At 43.8% G+C, this 22,998-nt stretch overlaps 1 protein-coding gene across 1 annotated transcript; it reads right to left on the reverse strand.

Annotated features, from left to right (window-relative positions):
- Positions 1-6,246: 6,246 nt before the first annotated feature.
- LOC146349929 (uncharacterized) lies at positions 6,247-22,429 on the reverse strand. Its single transcript, XM_084845506.1, has 7 exons — positions 22,138-22,429; positions 20,124-20,259; positions 17,354-17,481; positions 12,175-12,327; positions 9,531-9,686; positions 8,197-8,318; positions 6,247-7,008 (listed from the first exon to the last, which is right to left on the reverse strand). Exons 1-7 carry the CDS (start codon positions 22,427-22,429, stop codon positions 6,772-6,774), a joined length of 1,224 nt encoding a protein of 407 aa, XP_084701632.1. The 3' UTR covers positions 6,247-6,771.
- Positions 22,430-22,998: the final 569 nt, after the last annotated feature.

Consider the following 22,998-nt stretch of genomic DNA (forward strand, 5'->3'; position numbering starts at 1 on the left):
CTGCGAGAGCTCTGTATAGGAGTCTCTGTTAAAATAAAACTTGTAAATTTGTTTGGAAGCAGAATCTGTTTGAATCTGTGGTGCAGTCCACCAAGTTTGAAACAGAGGGGAGGGCAGGGGAATCTTTAATGAAAGCCACAAGCCCCACCCCTAACTCCTTCCATTTTTATTTTATTTTTTTACCAAATCATGCCCTCCTCCAGAAAGGGGATTGGCGAGAAGCTGAAAAGTCCCTCAGCCTTCTCCCCAGTATTTACCTCTCTTGAACCAGTTTGCTGGATTTGCATGCTCAACTGGCTACTGCGCTGTTGACATTTTTACTCCAAAGTGGTCTCTCTTTCTGGAAACAATGAAGTTCCCACATAGGTGTATAAGTGCTAATTTCTGTAAGCTGAATTTCAATTATAATAACTTCAGCAAAGTTTTGTGTGCGTGTTTGGATTTGGCCAAAACTTCAGTGCCTAAATATGATGCTATTAACTTTTATAGAATAGTTCTTTTGGCAGGGATGTTGTATAAAATCACCCTGGCCAGAAAGGAGCATCAGAAAGACAGTCAGTAGATGGAAAAAAGCAATTAGAATTATCTAGTATAACCCTGAATTATCTAGTATAACTCCTGAACTCTTCAGGAAGAGACACACAGCAGGATGTCTTAACGTGGCGCCAACATTGTTATCTTTTCAGTGCCAGGTTAAGACCTTTTTCTTCTCCCAGGCATTTGGCATCATATGATAATTTTTAATTGATCCTGGATTGTCTTATGGTTATTGTTGTTTGCTTGAGGTTGCTTGTCTGACGTTGTTTTAGATATATGTTCTTTTATATGTCTGTTCATGTGTTTTTAATGTAAATGGCTTTTAATCTCTGTATACTGTATTTTAAATGTTTTAATCTTTGTAAAATGCCCAGAGAGCTTTGGCTCTTGGGCGGTATGGAAATGTAAATAATAATAATAATAATAATAATAATAATAATAATAATAATAATAATACATGATAAGCAAAGGGACATAGAGACCAATGGAGTTCTTAGAGATGGGGCTATCTTAAAGACAAACTGAACCTGAAAAGGAGAAGGAGAAGGAAGGGGGAAAGAACCATTTAAGAGCTCTGGGCTCAGCATGAACTCCCTAGGGCAAGAATGGGGAACTTCAGGCCCATGGTCCAAATCTGGCCCTCCTGGGGTCCCAATCCAGCTCTCCAGGGTTCTCCTAGATGGCCACACCCCTTCCCCTAGCCCCACCTTCTTTCTCCAACTACCAATCATTTAGTGGTTTCCTGGCTACTGTGCATTCCTCCCCCCCCAGGCTAAAAAGCCTCTCCTAAGGCTTAGTTACTACTGGCAGTTAGAGCTGTAAGCTACAATAGGCTGGCATTTTGATCCCACCCCTTTTGCTTTCAGCTTTACCCCCTTTGCCTTGAATCTCACCCATCACTGGAACATGGCTGCTGAGAGCTTCTCTGGAATTGAATTCATCCCTCGGACTGAAAGAGTTCTGCACTCCAGCCTTAGGGACAAAGGAAGCTACCTTATACCAAGTCAGATGACTGGTCCATCTAGCTCAGTATTTTCTACACCGGTTGGCCATGGCTCTCCAAGGTAGGGATGGATGGACTCACCTCTATCCACACCACCAGGTACTCACTGAGCTGGCACTGGCCATCCGCCCCTGTTCAGCTCCCTGGACAAGCTGTGATGTGGTCCGCTGGCACTCAGTGAATGCCCAGAGGCCACCTGACCCCTCAGTGAGCTGCCATTTTGCAAAAGATGACAGCTTAGGTTTTCCCGTAAATTTAATGTTACATAAATGGTGGCCATAAAGGGGCTATTTCTGCAGCATTACAGGCCTGTAATGTTGTGTAAATGGCCCCTTTAACGGCCACCATTTACACAACATTACATTTATGAAAAAACCCTAGCTGCCATTTTTTCACAAAATGGCAGCTCACTGAGGTGTTAGGTGGCTGCCAGGTGCTCACAGACCACTCAGCAGCTCAGCAAGCAGGGTCTGGTAAGCACAGCAGTACACTGGAGTCTGGGAGGCCAAGCGGGAGGGAGAGGGGGATTCCACCCCCCTTTCAGACTCCACCCCCCTCTCAGACTCCCGCAACATCTCTTCTCCAACGTTTAGGTAGGAGACTTTCCCAGCTCTTTATTTTTGCCACTAAAGGGCTGGGATTGGGATAGAATTTGGGGCCTTCTGCCTGCAAAGCATGTGTTCCAGCACTGGGTTAGAGCTCTTCTATGGATTGTTGGAGTCCTCCCGTTCCATTTGAAAGAGAAGATTTGATTATCTTTAGGGTTGTTGGGTATGGGGAAATCTAGCCCTCTTGGGGCTCAGCCGATTTCCCTGGAGCCCCCAGCTCAGTTTGTGTTCACAAGCCAAGCCGTGGGCAATCCACCAGAACTCCCAGACTCCCAGCTGTGGTGGCGTCTGTGCGCAACTTGTCCCTCCTTCTCCTTGTGGTGGTGCCTGTGTGCAACTTGTCCCTCCTTCTCCTTGCCAGGCTCAGGCAGGGAGAAGAAGAGACAAGCTGCAAACAGCCGCTGGTGGTGGGCAGATGCGATGCCGGGGTTGCTGTGCACAAGTGTCTCCTTCTCCCTCCCAGACCTCGGGAAGACTGCGAACTGGTCCAATTTGACTTGTGTCAAGTCAGGCCAGCCAGCCAGAGTCTGGGGGCTGAGCTGCCAAAAGCTCAGCAGAACTGATGCCCCCCCCCGCCCCGGATGGATTCCTCTGCCATTCCTAATTATCTTGCCAATATACTGAGCCTCTGTAATCATTGTAAGGGCACAGATGTTTTCTTTCTAAATAAACTGTGGTCCAGTGCAGGATACACGAAAACAGCTTTTAAGCCCCTTGCTATCTGAATATCCAGCAAGGATTAATTATATTTATGATGGAACATCTGAGTTTTATTTTCTTAATGACCCTGTAGACCAGGCTGTCAAAGCATGCTCAGCACACAAAGTATATCTTAGATCAATATACCTGCCCAAAAAACATGGTTATGCGTGGCAAAACTAAATATAACTCTGTTGCTCCAGGCCAGAGTAGACGGGACATTTGTCATGTATTTACCTTTGCAAAGTTTGTTTTTTAAAAAATAAATAGCTGGCTGGGCAGATGGGTGGGGCAGCCGGATGAAGATGATAGCATGAGGTAGAGTGGGGGCAAATAGCAGGCATGTGTGTGTGTGGTGGTGGTGGGGATGATTCTGATCAGGAACACAGTTGCCAGTGCAAGCTCACCTGCTACCTGAGGTAGGAGAGCACATACGTGCCATTGCCTCCCCCCCATTGCCGTGCCCATCACCCTCCATTGCTGCACCACCACCCCCATTGCATCCTGCTGTCACCATTGCTTTGTGTCCCAGCCTCCTCCCATCACTCCGCATCCCACCCTTAACTCATTGCCTTTTCCTGGACTCCGTGAAGAGCCACGTTGTCCACTCTGGCTGGTGCAGTTCATCAGAGAGTTGGCCACAGCCAGGTCCACATACCTGGATCTGAAGAAGGACCCCCTCAGAGCCCTGCTGGCTGCTCTCCCACTGTGGGTGCTCCAGGTGGGTGGCAGCTCCGGAGAACCCCGCCGGTCCTGTCACAGTGGGAGAGCAGCCAGCAGGACTCTCTGGAGCACCTAGCAATGTGTGGGGCAGGTGCTCCTGTCAGGTGCGGAGGAGCGCACAATTTGCTGCTCCCCCTACACCACCACCTGAGGCAGGGAATTCACCCCACCTCACAAAAGGGCCAGCCCTGCCGGACCACCACAGGCGCAAAAGGTTAAAGTGCCCCCCATCATAGTCCAGATCTGGCTCCTCCCCTGCACCATTTTTTAAAATCAACAAATGTCATGTATAGCCCCTCAGCAGTCATGAAAGAAGGATTTACTATAATAATATGCGGGCCAAAGTGGTATTTCTCACCATTGCCCCTTGATGGACCAGGATTTCAGAGAATCGCTCACAGCTGGTGCTAGGGCAGCTATTAGCCAACCTTTGGTCAACTGTATGGAATGATGAATGCTGCAGTTTTGTTTTAGAAATTCTAATCATATTGCCAGGTAGAGTTACCAATATAGTTTGGTACAAACCCAGTTCATCTATAGGGGCCACAATGCCATACCTAACTCCTGTTCCTCATTGTTGTTTCCATTTTGAAGAATAATCCAACGTGCTTCCATTCCTGCTAATTACAAATTCCTCTGATTCAGTCTAGGGTGACCATGTCTCCTCTTTTACAGTCCTGTATTTGAAGGGCTGCCACAGAAGACAGCCATCTATTTGAAGGCATCCTCCATTTGAAGGGCTGTCCTGTCCAATTCTAGTTTACAGATAAAGTACCATAAGAACTGTTGTCCGTGGGCTGGTTTGCACATCATAATAAGCCACCCTGAGAACAAGCCGCCATGGGTTGGTTGTTCAATTGCTAACCCACGATGGTGTCGACAGACAATCAGCTTCTTTGAGGCTTGACAAGGCTTGTTTTCAACTTACTCCTCCCACCCACTCCCTGCATGTATCCCAGGGGCCTTTGCAGCACAACTCCTCTATACTCCTGCTGTGATGAGATTCTCTCCACCCCTCTTTCTTGCCTTGTGAAGTACCTGCATTAACATACATGTGCCATATCTTCAGAGTGGAGGTGGCAGGGCAGCGGGGTGGTGTGGCTTACCTTATTCATTCATTGTATTCATTCACTCTGTAAACAGGATGAATGTCTATATCAAGACATGTTAATGGAATGTCAAGGAACTAAATTGTTCATGGTGCATAGTTTGTTTGCAAGGATCTTTCAGGGACTATTAAAAAAAGGACTGAACACACACATTGCTGTTCAGACAACACACTAACCTACACTCAGTGGTTGAGTGTGAAGTGTTGTTGAATCATAGGTTGTTTCTTGAACTGTGGGTTATTGTGATGTCTGAATGTCCACAGGGTGGCTTGTTAACCATGCAGTGTGGCTTATTTTCTCGAACAAGCCATCTCAAAATCTCCTGGTTTGTTGTTGGGTTGTTCATGGCGATTAACAAGCCACACTGCATGGTTATCAAGCCACCTGCAGACATTCAGACAACATGCTAGCCCACAGTTCAATAAACAACCCACTGCTCAACAACGACCCACACTCAGCCACTGAGTGTGGGTTAGCGTGTTGTCTGAATGGCCATTTAAATCCTAATCCTAAATACAAATAGCCAGAAGAAAGTGGTACTGAGTTCAATGGGATGGATGTTTAGGATTGCAGCCTCAGAGCCCTTGTTCTAGCAAAGAATTGCAGCTTTTACTCAACAAGGATGGTAGTGAGGTCTCTCAGTCTTGCTCATTCGGGAGCATTGCCTCAAGCCAGCTTCCAAAACAATGTGTCTCTTGCACGTTTTTATCCTTTCAAAAATCCGTCTTGGCCTCATCCCATAGATTGTTAGGACAAATCAATGGCAAGGACTTTAGCAGGAATTCTTGTGCCAACAGGGTGAAATGGGGGATGGGGCGGGGGAGCAATAATTACGCACAGGCTGGAGAGGATTACATAACTGTTTTTAACAAACAATCCTCAATAAATGTTTGAGGGCAAAGACTGAAGCTTGGGAAAGAAAATGCCTTTTTAAGAGGGATAAAAGTCAAATGTGATGAATAACTTGCAAAATGCTGGCATTTTTTTAAGTGTTTGAGATGTGGGAGAGATCTAAAAGACTTTACAGTTGGTAGAGCAAGTTGAACAGGAGCATCATGGAGTCTGGGTTTGGCTCACAACTTGGGTTGAAGACAGCACAGGGGTGGGCAACCTGTGGTCCGAGGGCTGCAAGCTGCCCTCAGCCTAATTGAATGTGCCCCTCAGCTTAATTTCCAAAGCACCCTGCATGAGATCAGTGCAAACCTCTAGAAAAAGCAATCTATCCCTTCCCTGGCAGCCTGCTGGGTGGTAGGTGATAGGAAGAGAGAGAAAAGAGAGTGGTAGGAAGGGGAAGAGAAAAGGAGTGACCCACCCAGTTTTGGCTCTGGACCTGCCCATGGCTGGCTTTGGCCCTGGTCACCACCAACATGCAGCCCCCAACAGATTACCCATGAGGGAATGTGGCCCACAACAGAAACAAGTTTGTCCACCTCTGGCCTAAAGCCTCCAGTGCGATAAGAAAGAACCCAAAGTGGTACATGGGATACCTTAATCAAAACCTCCTGGAGATATGAATCCTCTCCTCAAAAAATCAGTAATGAAAGTATAGCAACCTCCTTACCATTGCATCAAAATGAAATACATTTTATGTTTCTGAATGTGAATTTCCAGCAACTTTGTGGTAATTTAACTTCAGGACCCTGAACTAGAAGCAGTTTGGGGTTGAGTTGGAAGCAGGGTTCCTGAGAAAGCTATTACACACCAAACTCCACATAGATCTACTTGGTCCATGCTCTGAATGTATTATATTTAAAAATGTGAATTGGCTGACAGTCAGGTCTTTCATACTATGACAGTTCTTGCTGTTCATTTTCTGCTTGCTTGTCAAACAGTAACGTGATCACAACCATGGGGTTAGTCACTGATGCTGGGCTGATCTCAGCTGTGTAAAAGTATGTCTCCCATTGATTTATTTGTTATTACTAGTACTGATGGTAAGGTTTTTCCTACTTTGAGAAGTGAGAACCTAGGGTCAGACAACCCCCCAAAATGTTGAACGCTGGATAATTTAATAGCATACAAGCAATTCTTCATGCTTATTATACATACAAAAATGGTAATGCAAGGAGAAAAATCTGTCGGAAGGGAAATCCTATTCCCCTTCATTCTGCAATGCATCTTCCTCAGCCATCCCAAATTTCTTTAAGTTCCATTCTTCATCATGAAAAATTGCCTTGCTTTGATGAAGGTTTGAAGCACCATGGAACCTGTTTAGCATACTGGTAATGTTCATAGCAGCAGCCTTTCCCCAAACATTCATCAGCAGAGATGCCAGGATACCCACATTGCATTCTTTTGTTTGGTGCCATTCCACACGTCCTGGCAGGCTCTTAAAACAAAAGCAAGAGTCAAAGAAGAATTTTTGACTAGATTTCTTTTTAAAATGTTCACTGGGTGATGAAGTTCCACCGTTGTACCTCTACCAATGTGAGCCAAACGTTTTATATATTACAACACAGGATTACAGTGCTCTCAAACAGTAGATAAAGGGCTGTATCCAATGTTGGTCTCACTTAGATTTCATTTCAATGGGTTCACTCTAAGTAGGACTAACATTGGATAGAACCCAAAATCACAAATTACTTTCTAAATCATAATGGCTAAATAAAATATGGAATATATTTGCAGTGTAGATAAAATTAAGGCAAAACAGCATGAAAGGAGATTGTTTATTTTTGGTATGCTGTCCTTTTATAATATATTACTTAGTTTATCATATATTAACTAAGGCTGCAATCTTATGGTCTCTAGGGGATCATCCCAGGGGCCACAGGGTTTTTCAGATCTCCTGGTCTGACAGCAGATAGATAGGTCCACTGTCACAAAAGGAGCTCCAATCTCAGAAGCCTCCTTTGTGCTCCTTTGATGTCACAGGGATGTTCCACGAGAGCATGTGGACCCTGGTGGAAATGTGATATCACATAATAACTAAATAAAATATTAGACCTTCTTCTGGTGCCTTGCATTCTCATTCCTGATTTCAGAAAGTGCTCATGTGGGTCATGTGGATGTGGGTTATGATAGCCCCACTGCCATCCCTACACTGCTCTCTTATTATGCACACTTTGGGCTTCTCCACATTAATGGAAAATCCCTCTGCCTTACTGGGGCTTCCTGCTTCCGGATTCTTTGTGGGATTGTGTTCCGCTCCATTACATCGGCAGACATGGGTGACCACATGGTTTGAATTGAAACCTTCGGTTTGGCACTTTTCCTATGTATTCCTTTAGACAGTGCCATTCAGTGGCTGAAATAGAGCATGATGGCGGCATTACACACTACCGATTCTGTGCATTTTTAAAAAAATGCCTGATTTAGTCTGGTGTTTTTTTACAGCAGGATAAACCTGGAAAAGTGCGGAGGGGCCCTGGATGTCGATGAAGTCGTGTAATGGACCCACAAACATCCAGGAGTAGCCAATCACAAGCGTGCAATAAATTGCTGGTTTAGAGAAGCTGTCAGTCCCTTTCTATTTCAGAAAAACCTTGTTACCACAAACAAATCATTGCATTTTTACCTGCATCAGACAGAGGGCGAAAGCACCACCGAGTACTAATGACATAGGAATTGAAACAACATCCTTTTGCTTGACATTCCTCAGCAGTGATGGCTGGGTATCCACATTCCTCCCTTGCGCTCCTGTCCATTACACAATGCCGGGAAACTGTTCAGAAGAGTGAGCCGCATTACTGCAATCCTTCTTTTCTTTCCATAGATTTGCCACTTATTTATTTTTACCAGGAATACATAGAGAGTGGACAAACCTTTAGAAGACACATTGTGGACCACTGCATAGGCAGAAACACTTAGCCATTGGTCAAAGAATTGTGCCCAGTCCCATTTTCTGAACCCTGGGCATGCATTCTTTCCACCCTGGTGATAGGGGTCCTCATCTGGATTGACCGGAATTCTGAGGGCCAAACAGGCACTACTTTAAATCCACCTCTAGCAGCTGTATCCTTTTTGCCCCATTTTTACTCTAGAGTAGGTGCAGCGGGCCCAATCTAGATCTTAAAAGCCCCCAACCCCCACACTAGAGTTCCAATCGGGGGACTGCACCTATTCTATTGTAAAAATGTGAGGGGAGTCATAGCTGCTAGACACAGATTTAAAGTAATTTCCAGTGGTGTAGTGGATGCAGGGCTCGCAGGGATGGGCACTTTTTCATTAGCAGGGACTCTGATGTCATCTGCCACCCCACTCAGAATTCCCTGTTCCCTCTGAGCTTAGCTGCGATGCTCACTGTAGCTGCCAGGAGAATGAATTTTCCAAGCAACAGTATATTGTTCCATGTTGGAATGCAAAGTATTTGGGATGGCTTGGTCTGGAATGGGCAGTTCAGACCTAATCGCTTTACCAAAGATGTGCTCCTGGTGGAGATGAAAACTCCTAGAACTGGTTTGTTGATATGGATTGACACAGCTGCCTGAAATTTTTGGACTGCCCTTGGAGACTGTCACAATGAGCTCCTACATGTCCAGATTTACCACTACACCACTGGTCATGACTGTTTTGGCCTTGAGGAAACAGAAATAGCTCCTGTCCACCAATATTTTCAACAGTCAGCAGGGGGAGCAAAGCTTACTGTTGTTTTTGCCTTGTGTTCTCTTCTCTTAGGGAGAACAAAAGCGGAGGAGCCATTTCCCCTAGCAACCTGTTCTCAGAAGCCATGGCTATCTTTGTAGAGAAGTTACTGTTTGCTCTGGCAACAGCTTTTGTGACTTCAGCCTACTCTGATCAGGCATTAAGGCCACACGATTGTGTACTGGCCTATAATTTATTTATTTTTCCTGAGTTCTTGGGGGTGCGGTGAGGAGTGGAAATCAGAGAATGTTAATGTAAAGTCATTACCATTGTTTACTGGGGGGTGGAAACACACTGGTGCAGTAGAAGCCTTTGGATCAAAGCAGCATCCAATTCTTTTGCACCTCTTGCGTGAGATCCCTGGATAGCCGCAGTCGATTCTTGCTTGTGGTTCAATCATTTTCTTTGCGTAGTGGAGTGAAACTATTGGAAACATGTCTAGGTCATCCTGCCTCTCTCTGCATTTTCAGTTAATAATCTTGGCTAAGATCTAAAATATAATGTGTTGAATTCTGATTTAGGCATTCTTAGAGTAGGCCTATTGAAATCAGTGCTAATTAAGTTAGTCATAGCTAACATAAATACAACAGTTTTCAACTGGTCTACTCTAAGTAAATCTGGACACAACTTAAATGCAATTGATTTTAATCAGTCTTCTCTAAGAATGACTAAGTCCGGATCCAACCCAATCTTGCTTTCTGCCTAGGTTAAGAAATAACCCGCTGGTAGCTTGAATCCCACCCATGGAAACCAGGTCCAAGAGAAACATCTCAGGGATGCTTTGTAAGTGATTCTGGTAGTGTGCCTCCCACTTTGTCACCATCATGCTTTTGCATTGCATGGCAGAGGCTCTATGCAGCTGTCATAATGGACAGAGAAGCTCATCACATGGATCAGCCCTTTCATCTCGAAAGTCTCCATGCCAGTTAGGGATGTACGGATTGTGTCTATGTTTCACAGATTGTCAGACGCCTTTTGTTCCGTCATCCGTTCACAGATGGATTCATTTCTTTTTCATTATGTGGAAATGCACAAATAATTTCATAAGAGGGTTCGCAGCAATTTAGATAATTTACCTTAGTACATAACATTTAGCACATTGCCCCCATTCCGTACAACTTTTCCTCAGCAAAAACTTGTGTGTTTTCCTATGAATAAATATGTGTAACTTTCAGGAAAGTAAAAAAAAGATCCGAAAGTCCACAGACAGCCACGCCTGAGGAGGTTGGTCCACAGCGGATTCCACAGGTCGGATTCTTAGAAATCTAAGCTCATTTTAGTCCATCTCAAATTTCTCCAGCATCCCTAATGCCAGTGCCTCAAACTCTCAGGTGCTGGGATGGAGACTTTCTACACAAGAGGCTTGGGAATCTTTGTAGCTTCCAAATATCCTCTTGGGTTACAAAAATAAATAAATGGAAATGGCTGTATGGCTATCCCATTATAGCAAGGCTACCCTCGTCTACAGCAAAACTACCTCATGAATGGCTTAGGAATAGACTGTCATGCTATATTGCAGGGACAGGCAATTTGTGGCCTTCTAGATGTTTTGGCCAACAACTCCCATCAACCCTAGCCAGCCAATGGTGAGGGATGATGGGAGTTTGTGAAGGAAATTTACTGGAAGACCTTTGTATATCGAGGAGATAGGGTGGTGTGTCACAGTTGTTCCCTCATGCCTGAATCTCCTGGAGAACCTTAAGAAACAGGCCCCATTAAGGGTCCTCAAGCTTCTTGGCTTAATTCTTTGTTTTTCAAAATCATTTATCTGCTTGGGATGGTACAACCTTGAAAGTCAGAAGGATCTCTAAATTTATTAGGTTGGCTGCCATCCACCTGCTATAATTTATCTTTGGGTGGTACAAGAATGTATAAACACAACAGGTGTGATTACTGAGAGTGCTGTTCAAAACTGCATGTAGCAAAAGGAGATCTCAGGTAATAAGTCCCCAAAGTTTTGCCCAGGGGACTTCATCCCAGACCTGAACCGCGGGGGTGCTGTGTGCCAACCATTGACTGGACTCTCTCGGTTGTCATTCACCTGGAGCTCCTGACAACTGAAAGGGGAAATATAAGCCTATCTTGCTGAGTATATTGTGTTTCTATGTATCGCTTTTGCCTGCTACTTAATACAATCTTTGACTTCTATCCACTTGTGTGTTTATTGCTTCTGAATCCTCTTAAGAACCTTTGCCTTTTGGCAAAACAGAGTTGTAGGCCATAACATCTGGAGGGCCACAAGTTGCCCACCCCTGTATAATGTATAAGCACATATGGGCTAGCATGAGTATAGTGCAGGGGTGCAGAACTTATTTCAGTCCAAGGGGCAAATTCCATTTCTGAGTAGCTCTTGGGGGCTGCATTCCAGCCCCCAAGAGTTATCTGCATATTTTATCTCTATCAGCACATCTATCTATCAGCATATTCTATATCTATCAGCGTATTTTAGCTTAAAGCTCTTCCTGCCAGGAACTAAGTGTTAGGAGAGGCATTTCAACCTTTTAGAATGGGGAAAAACTGCACAAAAGCTGGGAAACCACCCAATAATTGGTGGTTCAGTGTATGGGGTAGGGGAAGGGGCCATGGCCTTCTGGGTAACCCCAGAGTGCCAGCTTTGCACCCCCAGCCTGAGGTTCTGTACCCCTGGTACAGTGCTACAAATGAAACGTTTTTAATTGTCTAGAAACATTCATTTCACCATGTTTTTCACACTAGGAACTATAATGAATGCCTGGGAATAAGTTCTTTTCATTTCTAAAGTTGAATGTGTGTAGGGCTTTTTCCTTGTAATAGACTTTACAAAGAGCGAGCACCTAGAAAGCATCATCTATATCTAGCCGACCTGGGCAATTTCATTAAAACAACAAGCAGTGCTTCTTCCCCTCTCCACCCACCTTCCATGAATCATTACCTCTTTCTCCAGAAGGTCTGAAGCACCAGGGGACATCAGGCACTGTTGCATCAAAGCAGCATCCATTTGCTGTGCATTGCTCTGCAGTGATGCCTGTGGAAGTGGAATTACATCTCTCTCTCTCTTTGACATCCATTAGACATTGGCATGCATCTGTTTGGAAGGAATAGCCCTGGGCTGAAGCCTGCAATCACATACTCATTTCCCTGGGAGTCATTCCCACTGAACGTTTAGCTTTGCTGTTATTTTAAATCTTTGCATTGCTGCTAGGTTTCATGCTGGTTTTATTCTGGTTGTATTGTCATATTGTGGTTTTAATGTTTTTATATTGTTTTTAGGGATGTCAGAGAATTCCGCCACGGATCTCGGTGAGGCCGAATGCTAGTCCATTTGCCCCCCCAAAATCCATGGTGGAATGGCCTGCCACCCCCACCGGGACGAGACTTACCTGTGGCAGATGTTCCGGACGGCGGCGGCTCCAGTGGCGGCGGCAGCTGGTCTTCCGACCGGCTGCCGCCACTGCCATTTGCAGTCTCATCTTTTTTTTTTTTTTTTTACATCAGTGATAGGCTACATAAAGACTTACGTAGCCTATCACAGCTGGCTTAAAAAAAAAAAACGCATACGCAAATGGCAGCGGCTACGGCCACCACCATTTGCGTTCCTTATTTTTCGCCATCTTAGTCTACATAAATATTTACATAGATGAAGACGAAGACAAGAAAGGGGAACGCAAATAGCGCCCAGTACGCTATTTGCGTTCCCCTTTCTTGTCTTCATCTTAGTCTACGTAAATATTTATGTAGGCTAAAACGGCGAATCAAAAAGGGATGCAAATAGCGCCCGCTACGCTATTTGCGTTCCCCTTTATTTTTGCCGTAATAGTCTATGTAAATATTTACATAGACGAAGACGGCCAAAAATAAGGAACACAAATGGCGGCGGCCGTAACCGCCGCCATTTGCGTACACGGGGGGGGGGTGTTTTTTGTTTACCCAGAGCCCTCCACGGCCGGAAATCCGGCTGCGGACAGCTCTGGCCTGGGCCTGGCCGGCTGCTCCGTGGAGCCGCCATGGAGCACAGCCGGCCGTCGAGGATTCCAGGGAACGGATGAACGGATCGCCTCCCCCCCACCATGAACATAATCCGCAGAAAGGTAAGTGACTTTTGTACATCCCTAATTGTTTTACTGTGCCCTTGTTGGCTTTAATTTTTGTGAACAGCCCAGAGAGCTTCGGCTATTGGGCAGTATAGAGATGAAATAAATAAATAAACTCAGTGGAGATTACTTCTGAATAGACATGTATTGGTTTGCCCTCTCAAGTTCCTTTCTGTTCTAACTTCTCAATAGCTCTTCAATGCATTACTCCATTTTTGAATGTGTAATGTAAGATTCACTAGCACTGAAAATAACAATTGCAGTAATTTAATTTGGTAATGTTAATTTTTAACTTTTAAAGTAAATTTGGAGCAACCAGATTTACCACCCCATGGCAAAGTAGTTGAATGCTGGGTGGGCAGTGAAATGATAACTATGGGCTAAGTTGTGAGTCAGGCATATGGTAAAGCAATCATATGCCCAATACCATGCTGCTTTTGCATGGTTTCAAAATCTCTCAGTACATTCACAAGGCTGAGCTAGTATTGTGAACAGCCTCTTCATTGTTGTGCTTTTAAGTGAGAGTGTTGTTGTTGTTCAGTCGTTAAGTCGTGTCCGACTCTTCGTGACCCCATGGACCATAGCACACCAGGCCTTCCTGTCCTCCGCTCTCTCCCAGAGTGTGCTCAAGTTCATATTCATTGCATTGGTGATGCTATCTAGCCATCTCATCCTCTGCCGTCCCCTTCTCCTTTTGCCTTCAATCTTTCCCAGCATCAGGGTCTTTTCCAGAGAGTTTTCTCTTCGCATTAGGTGGCCAAAATATTTGAGTTTCAGCTTCAGTATCTGTCCTTCCAATGAGCAGTCAGGGTTGATTTCCTTTAGGATGGACTGATTTGATCTCCTTGCAGTCCAGGGGACTCGTAAAAGTCTTCTCCAGCACCACAGTTCAAAAGCATCAATTCTTCGGCGCTCAGCCTTCCTTACAGTCCAGCTCTCACAGCCATACATTACTCCTGGGAAAACCATAGCTTTGATTATACAGACCTTTGTCGGCAAGGTGATGTCTCTGCTTCTTACTATGCTGTCTAGGTTTGCCGTAGCTTTCCTCCCCAGGAGCAAGCGTCTTTTAATTTCATGGCTACAGTCACCGTCTGCAGTGATCTTGGAGCCCAACAAAATAAAATCTGTCACAGCTTCCATTTTTTCCCCTTCCATATGCCAGGAAGTGATGGGGCCAGATGCCACGATCGTAGTTTTTTTAACGTTGAGTTTCAAACCAGCTTTTGCACGTTCCACTTTCACCCTCAACAAGAGGCTGTTTAGGTCCTCTTCGCTTTCTGCCATTAGGGTGGTATCGTCTGCGTACCTGAGATTGTTGATAATTCTCCTGGCAATCTTAATTCCAACCTGTGATTCATCCAACCTGGCGTTTCTCATGATGTACTCTGCATATAAGTTAAATAAGCAGGGCAACAATATGCAGCCTTGTCGTACTCCTTTCCCAATTTTGAACCAATCGGTTGTTCCATGTCTGGTTCTTACTGTTGCTTCTTGACCCTCGTACAGGTTTCTCAGGAGACAGGTAAGATGGTCTGGTACTCCCATCTCTTTAAGAATTTGCCAGAGTTTGTTGTGATCCACACAATCAAAGGCTTTAGTGTAGTCAAAGAAGCAAAAATAGATGTTTTTCTGGAATTCTCTTGCTTTCTCCATGATCCAGCGAATGTTGGCGATTTGATCTCCAGTTCCTCTGCCTCTTCGGAACCCAGCTTGTACTTCCGGTAGTTCTCAGTTCACATACTGCTGAAGCCTAGCTTGTAGTGTCATCTCCGCTAGCTTTGTTGTTACTAATGCTTCCTAAGGCCCACTTGACTTCACTCTCGAGGATGTCTGGCTCAAGTTCAGTGACCACACTATCATGGCTATCAGGGACATTCAGATCTTTCCTGTATAGTTCTTCTGTGTATTCTTTCCACCTCTTCTTAATCTCATCTGCTTCTGTTAGGTCCCTGCCTTCTTTGTCCTTTATCATGCCCATCTTTGCACAAAATGTTCCCTTGATATCTCCGATTTTCTTGAAAAGATCTCTAGTCTTTCCCATTCTATTGTTTTCCTCGACTTCTTTCCATTGTTCATTTAAGAAGGCCTTCTTGTCTCTCCTTGCTATTCTCTGGAACTCTGCATTCAGTTGGGTATATCTTCCCCTTTCTCCCTTGCTTTTCGCTTCCCTTCTTTCCTCAGCTACTTGTAAAGCCTCATCAGACAGCCACTTTGCTTTCTTGCATTTCTTTTTCTTTGGGATGGATTGAGTTGCTGCCTCCTGAACAATGTTACGGACCTCTGTCCATAGTTCCTCAGGGCTCAGGCACTCTGTTTATCAGGTCTAATCCCTGAAATCTATTCCTCACCTCCACTGTATATTCATCAGGGATATGATTTAGGTCATACCTGAATGGTTTAGTGGTTTTCCCTACGTTCTTCAATTTAAGCAGAAATTTTGCAAGAAGCAGCTCATGATCTGAGCCACAGTCAGCTCCAGGTCTTGTTTTGACTGACTGTATAGAGCTTCTCCATCTTTGGCTGCAAAGTACATAACCAATCTAATTTCGATTGACCATCTGGTTATGTCCATGTATAGAGTCGCCTCTTGTGCTGTTGGAAAAGTGTTTGCTATGATCAGCGTGTTCTCTTGGCAAAACTCTATGAGCCTTTGTCCTGCTTTGTTTTGTACACCAAGGCCACGCTTGCCTGTTATCCCGGTGACTTCTTGACTTCCTACTTTAGCATTCCAATCCCCTATGATGAAAAGGACATCTTTTTTTGGTGTTAGTTCTAGAAGGTGTTGTAGGTATTCATAGAACCAATCAGCCTCAGCTTCTTCGGCCCCAATGGTTGGGGCATAGACTTTAATTACGATGATGTTGAATGGTTTGCCTTGGATTCGTACTGAGAAATCATTCTATCGTTTTTGAGATTGTACCCCAGTACTGCTTTTTCCACCTTTTATTGACTATGAGTGCTATGCCATTTCTTCTAAAGGATTCTTGCCCAGAGTAGTACATATGATGGTCACCTGAATTAAATTTGCCCATGCTTGTCCATTTTAGTTCGCTGATTCCCAAGATGTCGATGTTCAATCTTGCCATCTCATGTTTGACCACCTCCAGCTTACCTTGATTCATTAATCTTACATTCCAGGTTCCTAAACAATATTGTTCTTTACAGCATCGGATTTTCTTTTCACCACCAGACACATCCACAGCTGAGTGTCCTTTCGGCTTTGGCCCAGCCACTTCACTCTTTCTGGCGCTACTTGGAAATACCCTCTGCTCTTCCCCAGTAGTATATTGGACACCTTCCGACCTGAGGGGCTCATCTTCCGGAGTCATATCTTTTTGCCTTGTGATATGTTCCATGGGGTTTTCTTGGCAAGAATACTGGAGTGGGTTGCCATTTCCTTCTCCAGTGGACCACATTTTGTCAGAACTCTCCACCATGACCTGTCCATCTTGGGTGGCCCTGCACGGCATAGCTTATGGCTTCACTGAGTTATGCAAGCCCTTTCGCCACAACAAGGCAGTGATCTGCCTTGTATCCTTGCCTTGCCTTGCCGTGATCGATGGCCTTGTAGGCCCCTTCCAACCCTACTATTCTATGATTCTATGATCCATGAAGAGGTTAAGTGAGAGTAGGGATAAGTAAACCCATTATGTAAATCATTGAAGCTTAACATACCAACCAATAAGTAAGAAATCTGCTGGATATCCATATAATTGGTGCCTCACATGGGCCAGTGCAATCTCCTTGTCGTCCACTGCCATTATAATTTTACATAGAACAAGGTTTGGCCTGCCAATATGGGTTGCTTTTTGTCAACAGTGATGGTGGCAGTCTCTCTCTCTCATCTCTCTCTTATACTCACATTGCTAAAGAGAAAAAATGGTTCTTAGGGGGCTGCAATTTTAATTATCAATTTGTATTTGACTATTAATTCAACTGTTAATTCAATTGCTAATATATTTGTAGTTTATCATCAACTCGGCTGGTGTTGTTTATTAAGAAACAATATATACTTACATGGTGGACGTCCTTCACTGTGTGGGCAGACAGAACATAAACACAGGGCAACAGCTAATAACCAGTATGTCTTGTATTCCATTGTCATATCCAGCTTGTCCACTTTAATTCCTCGAAAGAATACTGATCTATAATTAATTAATTAATTAATTAATATCTAATTAAACTCTCTCTCTCTCTCTCTCTCTTTCTCTCTCTCTCTCTCTCTCTCTATATATATATATATATATATATATGTATATATATATGAACCCTACATTATTATAAAATGAATATTAAAAAGAAATGTTATTTCTTTTCAGCCTTTCTCGGAAAAAGTGTAATAGCATAGCAAATGTAGTTCCTCTTCTCATGTCCTGTCAGTAACAAGCATCCCCCTACATAGTGTAGCTTCTATGTCTTCTTTATGTGATGGTGCAACAACTATGCTGATGTAAACATAAAGATTGTAAAAAACAAAAAAGTCTTGTGGTGGCACCTCAAGTACTAAAACACTTATTCTGGCATAAACTGTTGTGGGCACTGTCTACACATCAGACAGTATCCACAAAAAGGCCAGAATAAATGTGTTAGTTTTTAAGGTGCCACAAGACTTTGAGCCTGTCTACATGAGGCTTTTATTGTGTGCTTGTGATTGATCACTCATGGTAGTTTGCAGGTCCTTTACATGACATCATCATGCTCCAGGGCCTTTCCAGTGTTTTGCAACCATTATCACATATTTTTTCCCTAACAAGGAAAGTCTGGAATTTTTCTCAGTGGCGTTATAGAAGCCTCTTGTAATTATGGGATTCCAATATACCACTGCGCCACTTAGTGGTTGTATAATGGAACATATAAAAAGGTAGAAAAAGAAAAACCCTGGGGAAAAACACATGTAAAGGACCCGGTCTTAATCCCACAAATAATCTGGAAGCAGAAGCCTTGGTAAAGATGCAGATTAAAAGCCTCATTTAGAAAAACCCTAAGATGGGGGGGGGGGGTTGCTGCAATACAGCTACCTCTGAAGATTGTAAAAGTGTCTAGTACATATATCAGCATAAGTACATTCACCATATTTCAAAGCTTCCAGGTAGTGGAACCACGGCCTCATTACCATAGGATACTTAGCCTAAAGGCTGATCCATTCTTTTTTTCTGTACCATACAGGACAACAATTCTGCTTTTGTTTTACTAGACAGGACAACACATTCCATGATCTGATCCATACAGTCTCATGAATTGTGAAAGAAGTTTCTATTTTAACTCTGAAATGACATCTTCTACATTTCTGAAATTATACCATGGCCCACACAGGGGCTTTTCTACCATCTGCCCCCAACAACCTCATCCCCCATTTTTAAATATAGCATCCAGCCTGAGGAAGAGTCCTACAAAGCTTGCTGACTATTTTGTAGTCAATGGTGGGAAACCTGTCCTGGGGCCCTCCAAATGTTGATGGCCTCCAACTCCAATCAGCCCCAAGCTGCAGTGCCAATGGTCAAGGCTGAAGGGAGTTGTAGGCCAACAGCATCTGGAAGACCAAAGGTTCCTTTCCCCTGCTTTAAAATAAAAGGATCATACATGAAGCCCGCAGCAAAATATTGCAATGTGTATTGCTCCTGTTCAGGATTCCATGCCTTCTTACTTCATTCCCACATCCCCTATTTTCTATTTTTCTCCCCAACAGACACTCAGTGTTCTGTGGCTATCACACATGCCCAGTCCTCTTTGATGTGTTTTTGGGTTTCTCCCACCCCCCTTAAGGCTTTTTTCCCTGAAGAGTTTTTTTTTTTGGGGGGGGTACTTCTGCAAACCTTGAGGTTCCCCCAAGTATGCTGATACTTGTGGGTCGATGGCGGTATTTTGGCTACATAAGGATCTGCACTCGGATTATAAGTTTGCTATTAGTATATAGGATAGAGCTGGAAGAGGTCATTGCTAGAGGATCCCCAACTGATGACTGTCCAGTTCTCCTTGAAAACATTCAGTGGAAAAGAACGCCCCACCCGCAGCCCAGTAATTGGTTCCATTGCAGAATTGCTCTTATCTTGAAGACATTTCTCCTAAAGCTCCACTGATGTTCTACCCAGCTATACCTCAGCCCATTAGATCTAGTCCTGCCCTCTGCATCAGCAAAGAACAAGTCTTTGCCCTCTTCTTATGTGTAGGGTGGCCATGTGTCCAAATTCACAGCAGACAGTGCTCTATTAAAAGGGCTGTCAGAGGACAGTTGTCTATTGGAAGATTCCCTCTGTTTGAAGGATGGTCCAGTCCAAGTCTGGTTTAAAGTTCCATTTTGTCAATATGCTTCTTCAAGTGTGGCACCCTGAACTGGACAGAGTACTCCAGGTGAGATCAGACTAGTGCAGATTAAAGTGAAATGATTACTTCTTTACAAATAGTGGGTACTGTGAGCCTCGACAATGCTGATCAACAATTTTGGGAGTGAAAGGTCTGAATCCAACCACCCTACCCTTCTGCCCCTAACCATCTGGATGTTTGCATATAGATTCTTGTGTGCAGAACCATGCATGTCCTATAGCTTTCTGCAAGGATCTGTGTCCTGGGACATTAGAACATGACAAATTTTGATCTTGAGAGTCAATGCCTGTAAAAAAAAAAAATTAACATTTCCATATTCACAAGTAAACTTTCCCCCTAAATATTTCAACATAATGTAAAAGGTTTTATGAGACATATATCTTAAATATCACTTGAAGCCATAAGGCACTTATATCAAGGAATATAGAGAATAAGTCAAAGAAACACGCAAAAGTTTTTGTCTTACTTGAACTGCTGAGACAACTGGCTTGATGCTGGTGCCTGCAAACATGGATGCCAGAGTACAAACACTTCCTGCCCTCTTCTGTCCCAAGGATTATTCTTTGCATAATGGCTCTTAGTTTGCAGATTTGGATCTAAGGCTGTGATGTTACATCATGCCCAAGCAGAACTTGCAAGCTTAATTTTTAAAAGAACAAAGAACAAAGGGCTTGTTTATACATGATAGCTCAGGGCAGAAGGCCAAGCTTCCCAAATTATTTATGTTCTACTCAGCTCGTTCACTGTCCTAGCACCAGATCCTGTGAGCTGCAGCAGCAACACAGAAGAAATGTTTAGGGTAAGCCATAACTGATGGCATGACATATTTGTGTCTGCCACGATGCCTGGCATTGTGCTCACATCAGGAGTCCGCCTAGGACGTTGTTCTGGCACAGCGGCAGAGATGGGTTCTCTTTGAGAGGCAACAGCCCCCATCATCAGACTCAAAGTAGAAGTGCAGCACTGAGCCTTCTCCCAGCACAACACTGGGTGTGGGCAGAGAACATGATGGGGGCCTGGCTCACTTTCATGGCTTCCTAAAAGTCATTTCAAGCTGAATTGCACAAACTGTGTAATTTTTGATGGGGACCTTTTGAAATGGGATTGTAGCTGGAAGGCAATGTAGCAAGATAGACGTGTCCTGCTGGTTCTGCACAAACCATTATGGTATGGCAGTGCAAGCCTACCCTGCACTCCAACCACGTGATTAGGATGTATTTTTCCGCAAGTGATGTTTATGTGCAGATATACCACAACAAAACAGCACTGCAATAATTTAATATAGCATTACCTTTGGGCTAAGGCTGCCATGGAGTGGCCTAGATTATAAATACTGACCAGAACTGGCTGATGAATTGGATAACTAAAACAAGGTCAATTGTGTACGTGGAAAGAGAGGGAATACTTGAAATCGGTATGGTTGAACTTGGCCATGAAAACCCAGGTTCAAATCTCCACTGGGCTATGAAACTCACCAGGGTTGCTTAAGCAGGTCATTGTCTCTCAGCAGTTGGGATATAAACAAACTAATAGGGGTAGCTGTAAATATTAGAAACTAGGGGTGTAAGAGAATTTCATTGGAGTTCGGAAAAACAGCAGAACAGCAGAACTCTGAACACAATCACATTTTTCAGGAAAAGATAGCACATTCTTGAACTTGCAATCGTGTTTGCAAAATGCATCCTATAAAAAAAAAACCTCGCACTTTATATTTTCACATTTTAATCAATGAAGAGAAAGTGTCCATTTGGGTGCTTACTTTAAAAATGTGCATTTTTTGCAATAAAAAATGCGGACTTTTGCCATTCAAAAGTAAGACGCTTGCATTCAGGGATGAGAACAAGACAAACCAAGCATTGACATGGAAATCAGAGAACCGTGAAAAGCCCAAACATTGCTGGTTTTCCTGTCCCTATTAGAACTTAAGTTAACAGACTAAACTTAAATCTATTGGCCCTCATCCAGCGCATTACCAGCTCCAAGCACGGGCCTGGTACCTGCACAGCTTCACCTGACTCAGATGATGTAGAACAGCCTTCCCCAACTTGGTGTCTTCCAGATGTTTTGGACTACAACTCTCAGAATTCCTGATCATTGGCCATTCTGCCTGGGGCTGATGGAAGTTGAAGTCCAAAACATCTGGAGGGCATAAGGATGGGGAAGGCTGACATAGACAGACAGAGCTGAATGTTGTCAGCATACTGATGACACTTCACTCCAAACCCAATATAGAAAGAAATGCTAATGAAAATGGGCTCTGAAAACACTCATGTGGCCCAATCGTCATTATCATATGCATGTTTACACAGTTCAGTGGGTCCAAATAGGACTGCAGCCTTAGTTTTTCAAGTACTCCCTGAGAGCTACTATGCGGGGGGAGAAAGGTTGCCTTGAGCAACTCACTTTCCCTCAGCAGCCCTCTTGGGAAAGGTGAGATACAAACTAATGAATAATGGAACTTGGTCCATTAGTAATTATACCTGGTAAACTGTGATGAAATGAAACTGCTTTAGATCTTTTGCTGGAACTGATGGCATAGATTGGAAATCCCACACAGTTCATTCCTTGTGTAGCCACAAGTTCTCCACTGGTACAGCCACAACATTTGGACAGCTCTTGCTCTTGAGAAGGAATCCTGATCTTTTCTCGCATGAAGGCGCTTTCCATGTATACGTCAGTACGTGTGAAGAACTCTTTCTCATGAATGTTCAATGGACACTCATCAGGGGAGACAGCACACATTTCTGGTGGTAGCACAGCCACAAGAACCATCCTGTACATTCACTGGACATGTGGAAGGGGTTGTGTGAAACCCACCACTATTTTTCTCTTATACATGGTGAGGCCTCACCTGCCGTTGGCCACCTCTCCATGTCTGCACTGACGTAGACAATTCCAGTACATGAACTGTTGATATAAGTTCAGAGCTGGCAGCAATTTCCACTCTTGTGACCAAAAAAATAAATAAAAATCCAGCCTCTTGACCACAAGAATCACAGCTGGAGGTATCCCTGTATCACTGGTTTATACATGGTTTCTACACATGGACAGGATTTCTCATATGTTATGTGTTTTTAAAAAAAGAAGAAAAAAACAGTCTAAAGGACCGAAAATGCTCTTGAATGTTTAAAAATGTTAAATGGTTCTGACAACAGTTTGAACTGTGCACCCCATGAATCTCTATGATATTCATAGAACCAACTGTTGCCAGATCGCACAATTCTCCGACTTGTTTTGTATCCCCCACAAGCACACTAGCTCAAAATGTTCCTTTGTGTCTGGAAGGGCTACTTGACAAAGATCTAGCCAGCCAGGACAACATACACTTGGCATTTCCCATG

Source organism: Heloderma suspectum, chromosome 3 (genome assembly GCF_057233095.1).
Source record: "Heloderma suspectum isolate Gila_16-S chromosome 3, 16-S_ref, whole genome shotgun sequence".
Lineage (NCBI taxonomy): Eukaryota > Metazoa > Chordata > Lepidosauria > Squamata > Helodermatidae > Heloderma > Heloderma suspectum.

Excerpts from the sequence above, each read along its gene's own strand:
- LOC146349929 (XM_084845506.1), bottom strand. The coding sequence starts at position 22,429 with ATGGTTCTTGTGGCTGTGCTACCACCAGAAATGTGTGCTGTCTCCCCT. Across the intron at positions 20,260-22,137 it reads ATTTCATCACAGTTTACCAG|CCTTAGATCCAAATCTGCAA; the intron begins GTATAATTACTA and ends GTAACATCACAG. Across the intron at positions 9,687-12,174 it reads CAGACCTTCTGGAGAAAGAG|TTTCACTCCACTACGCAAAG; the intron begins GTAATGATTCAT and ends TGTTTCCAATAG.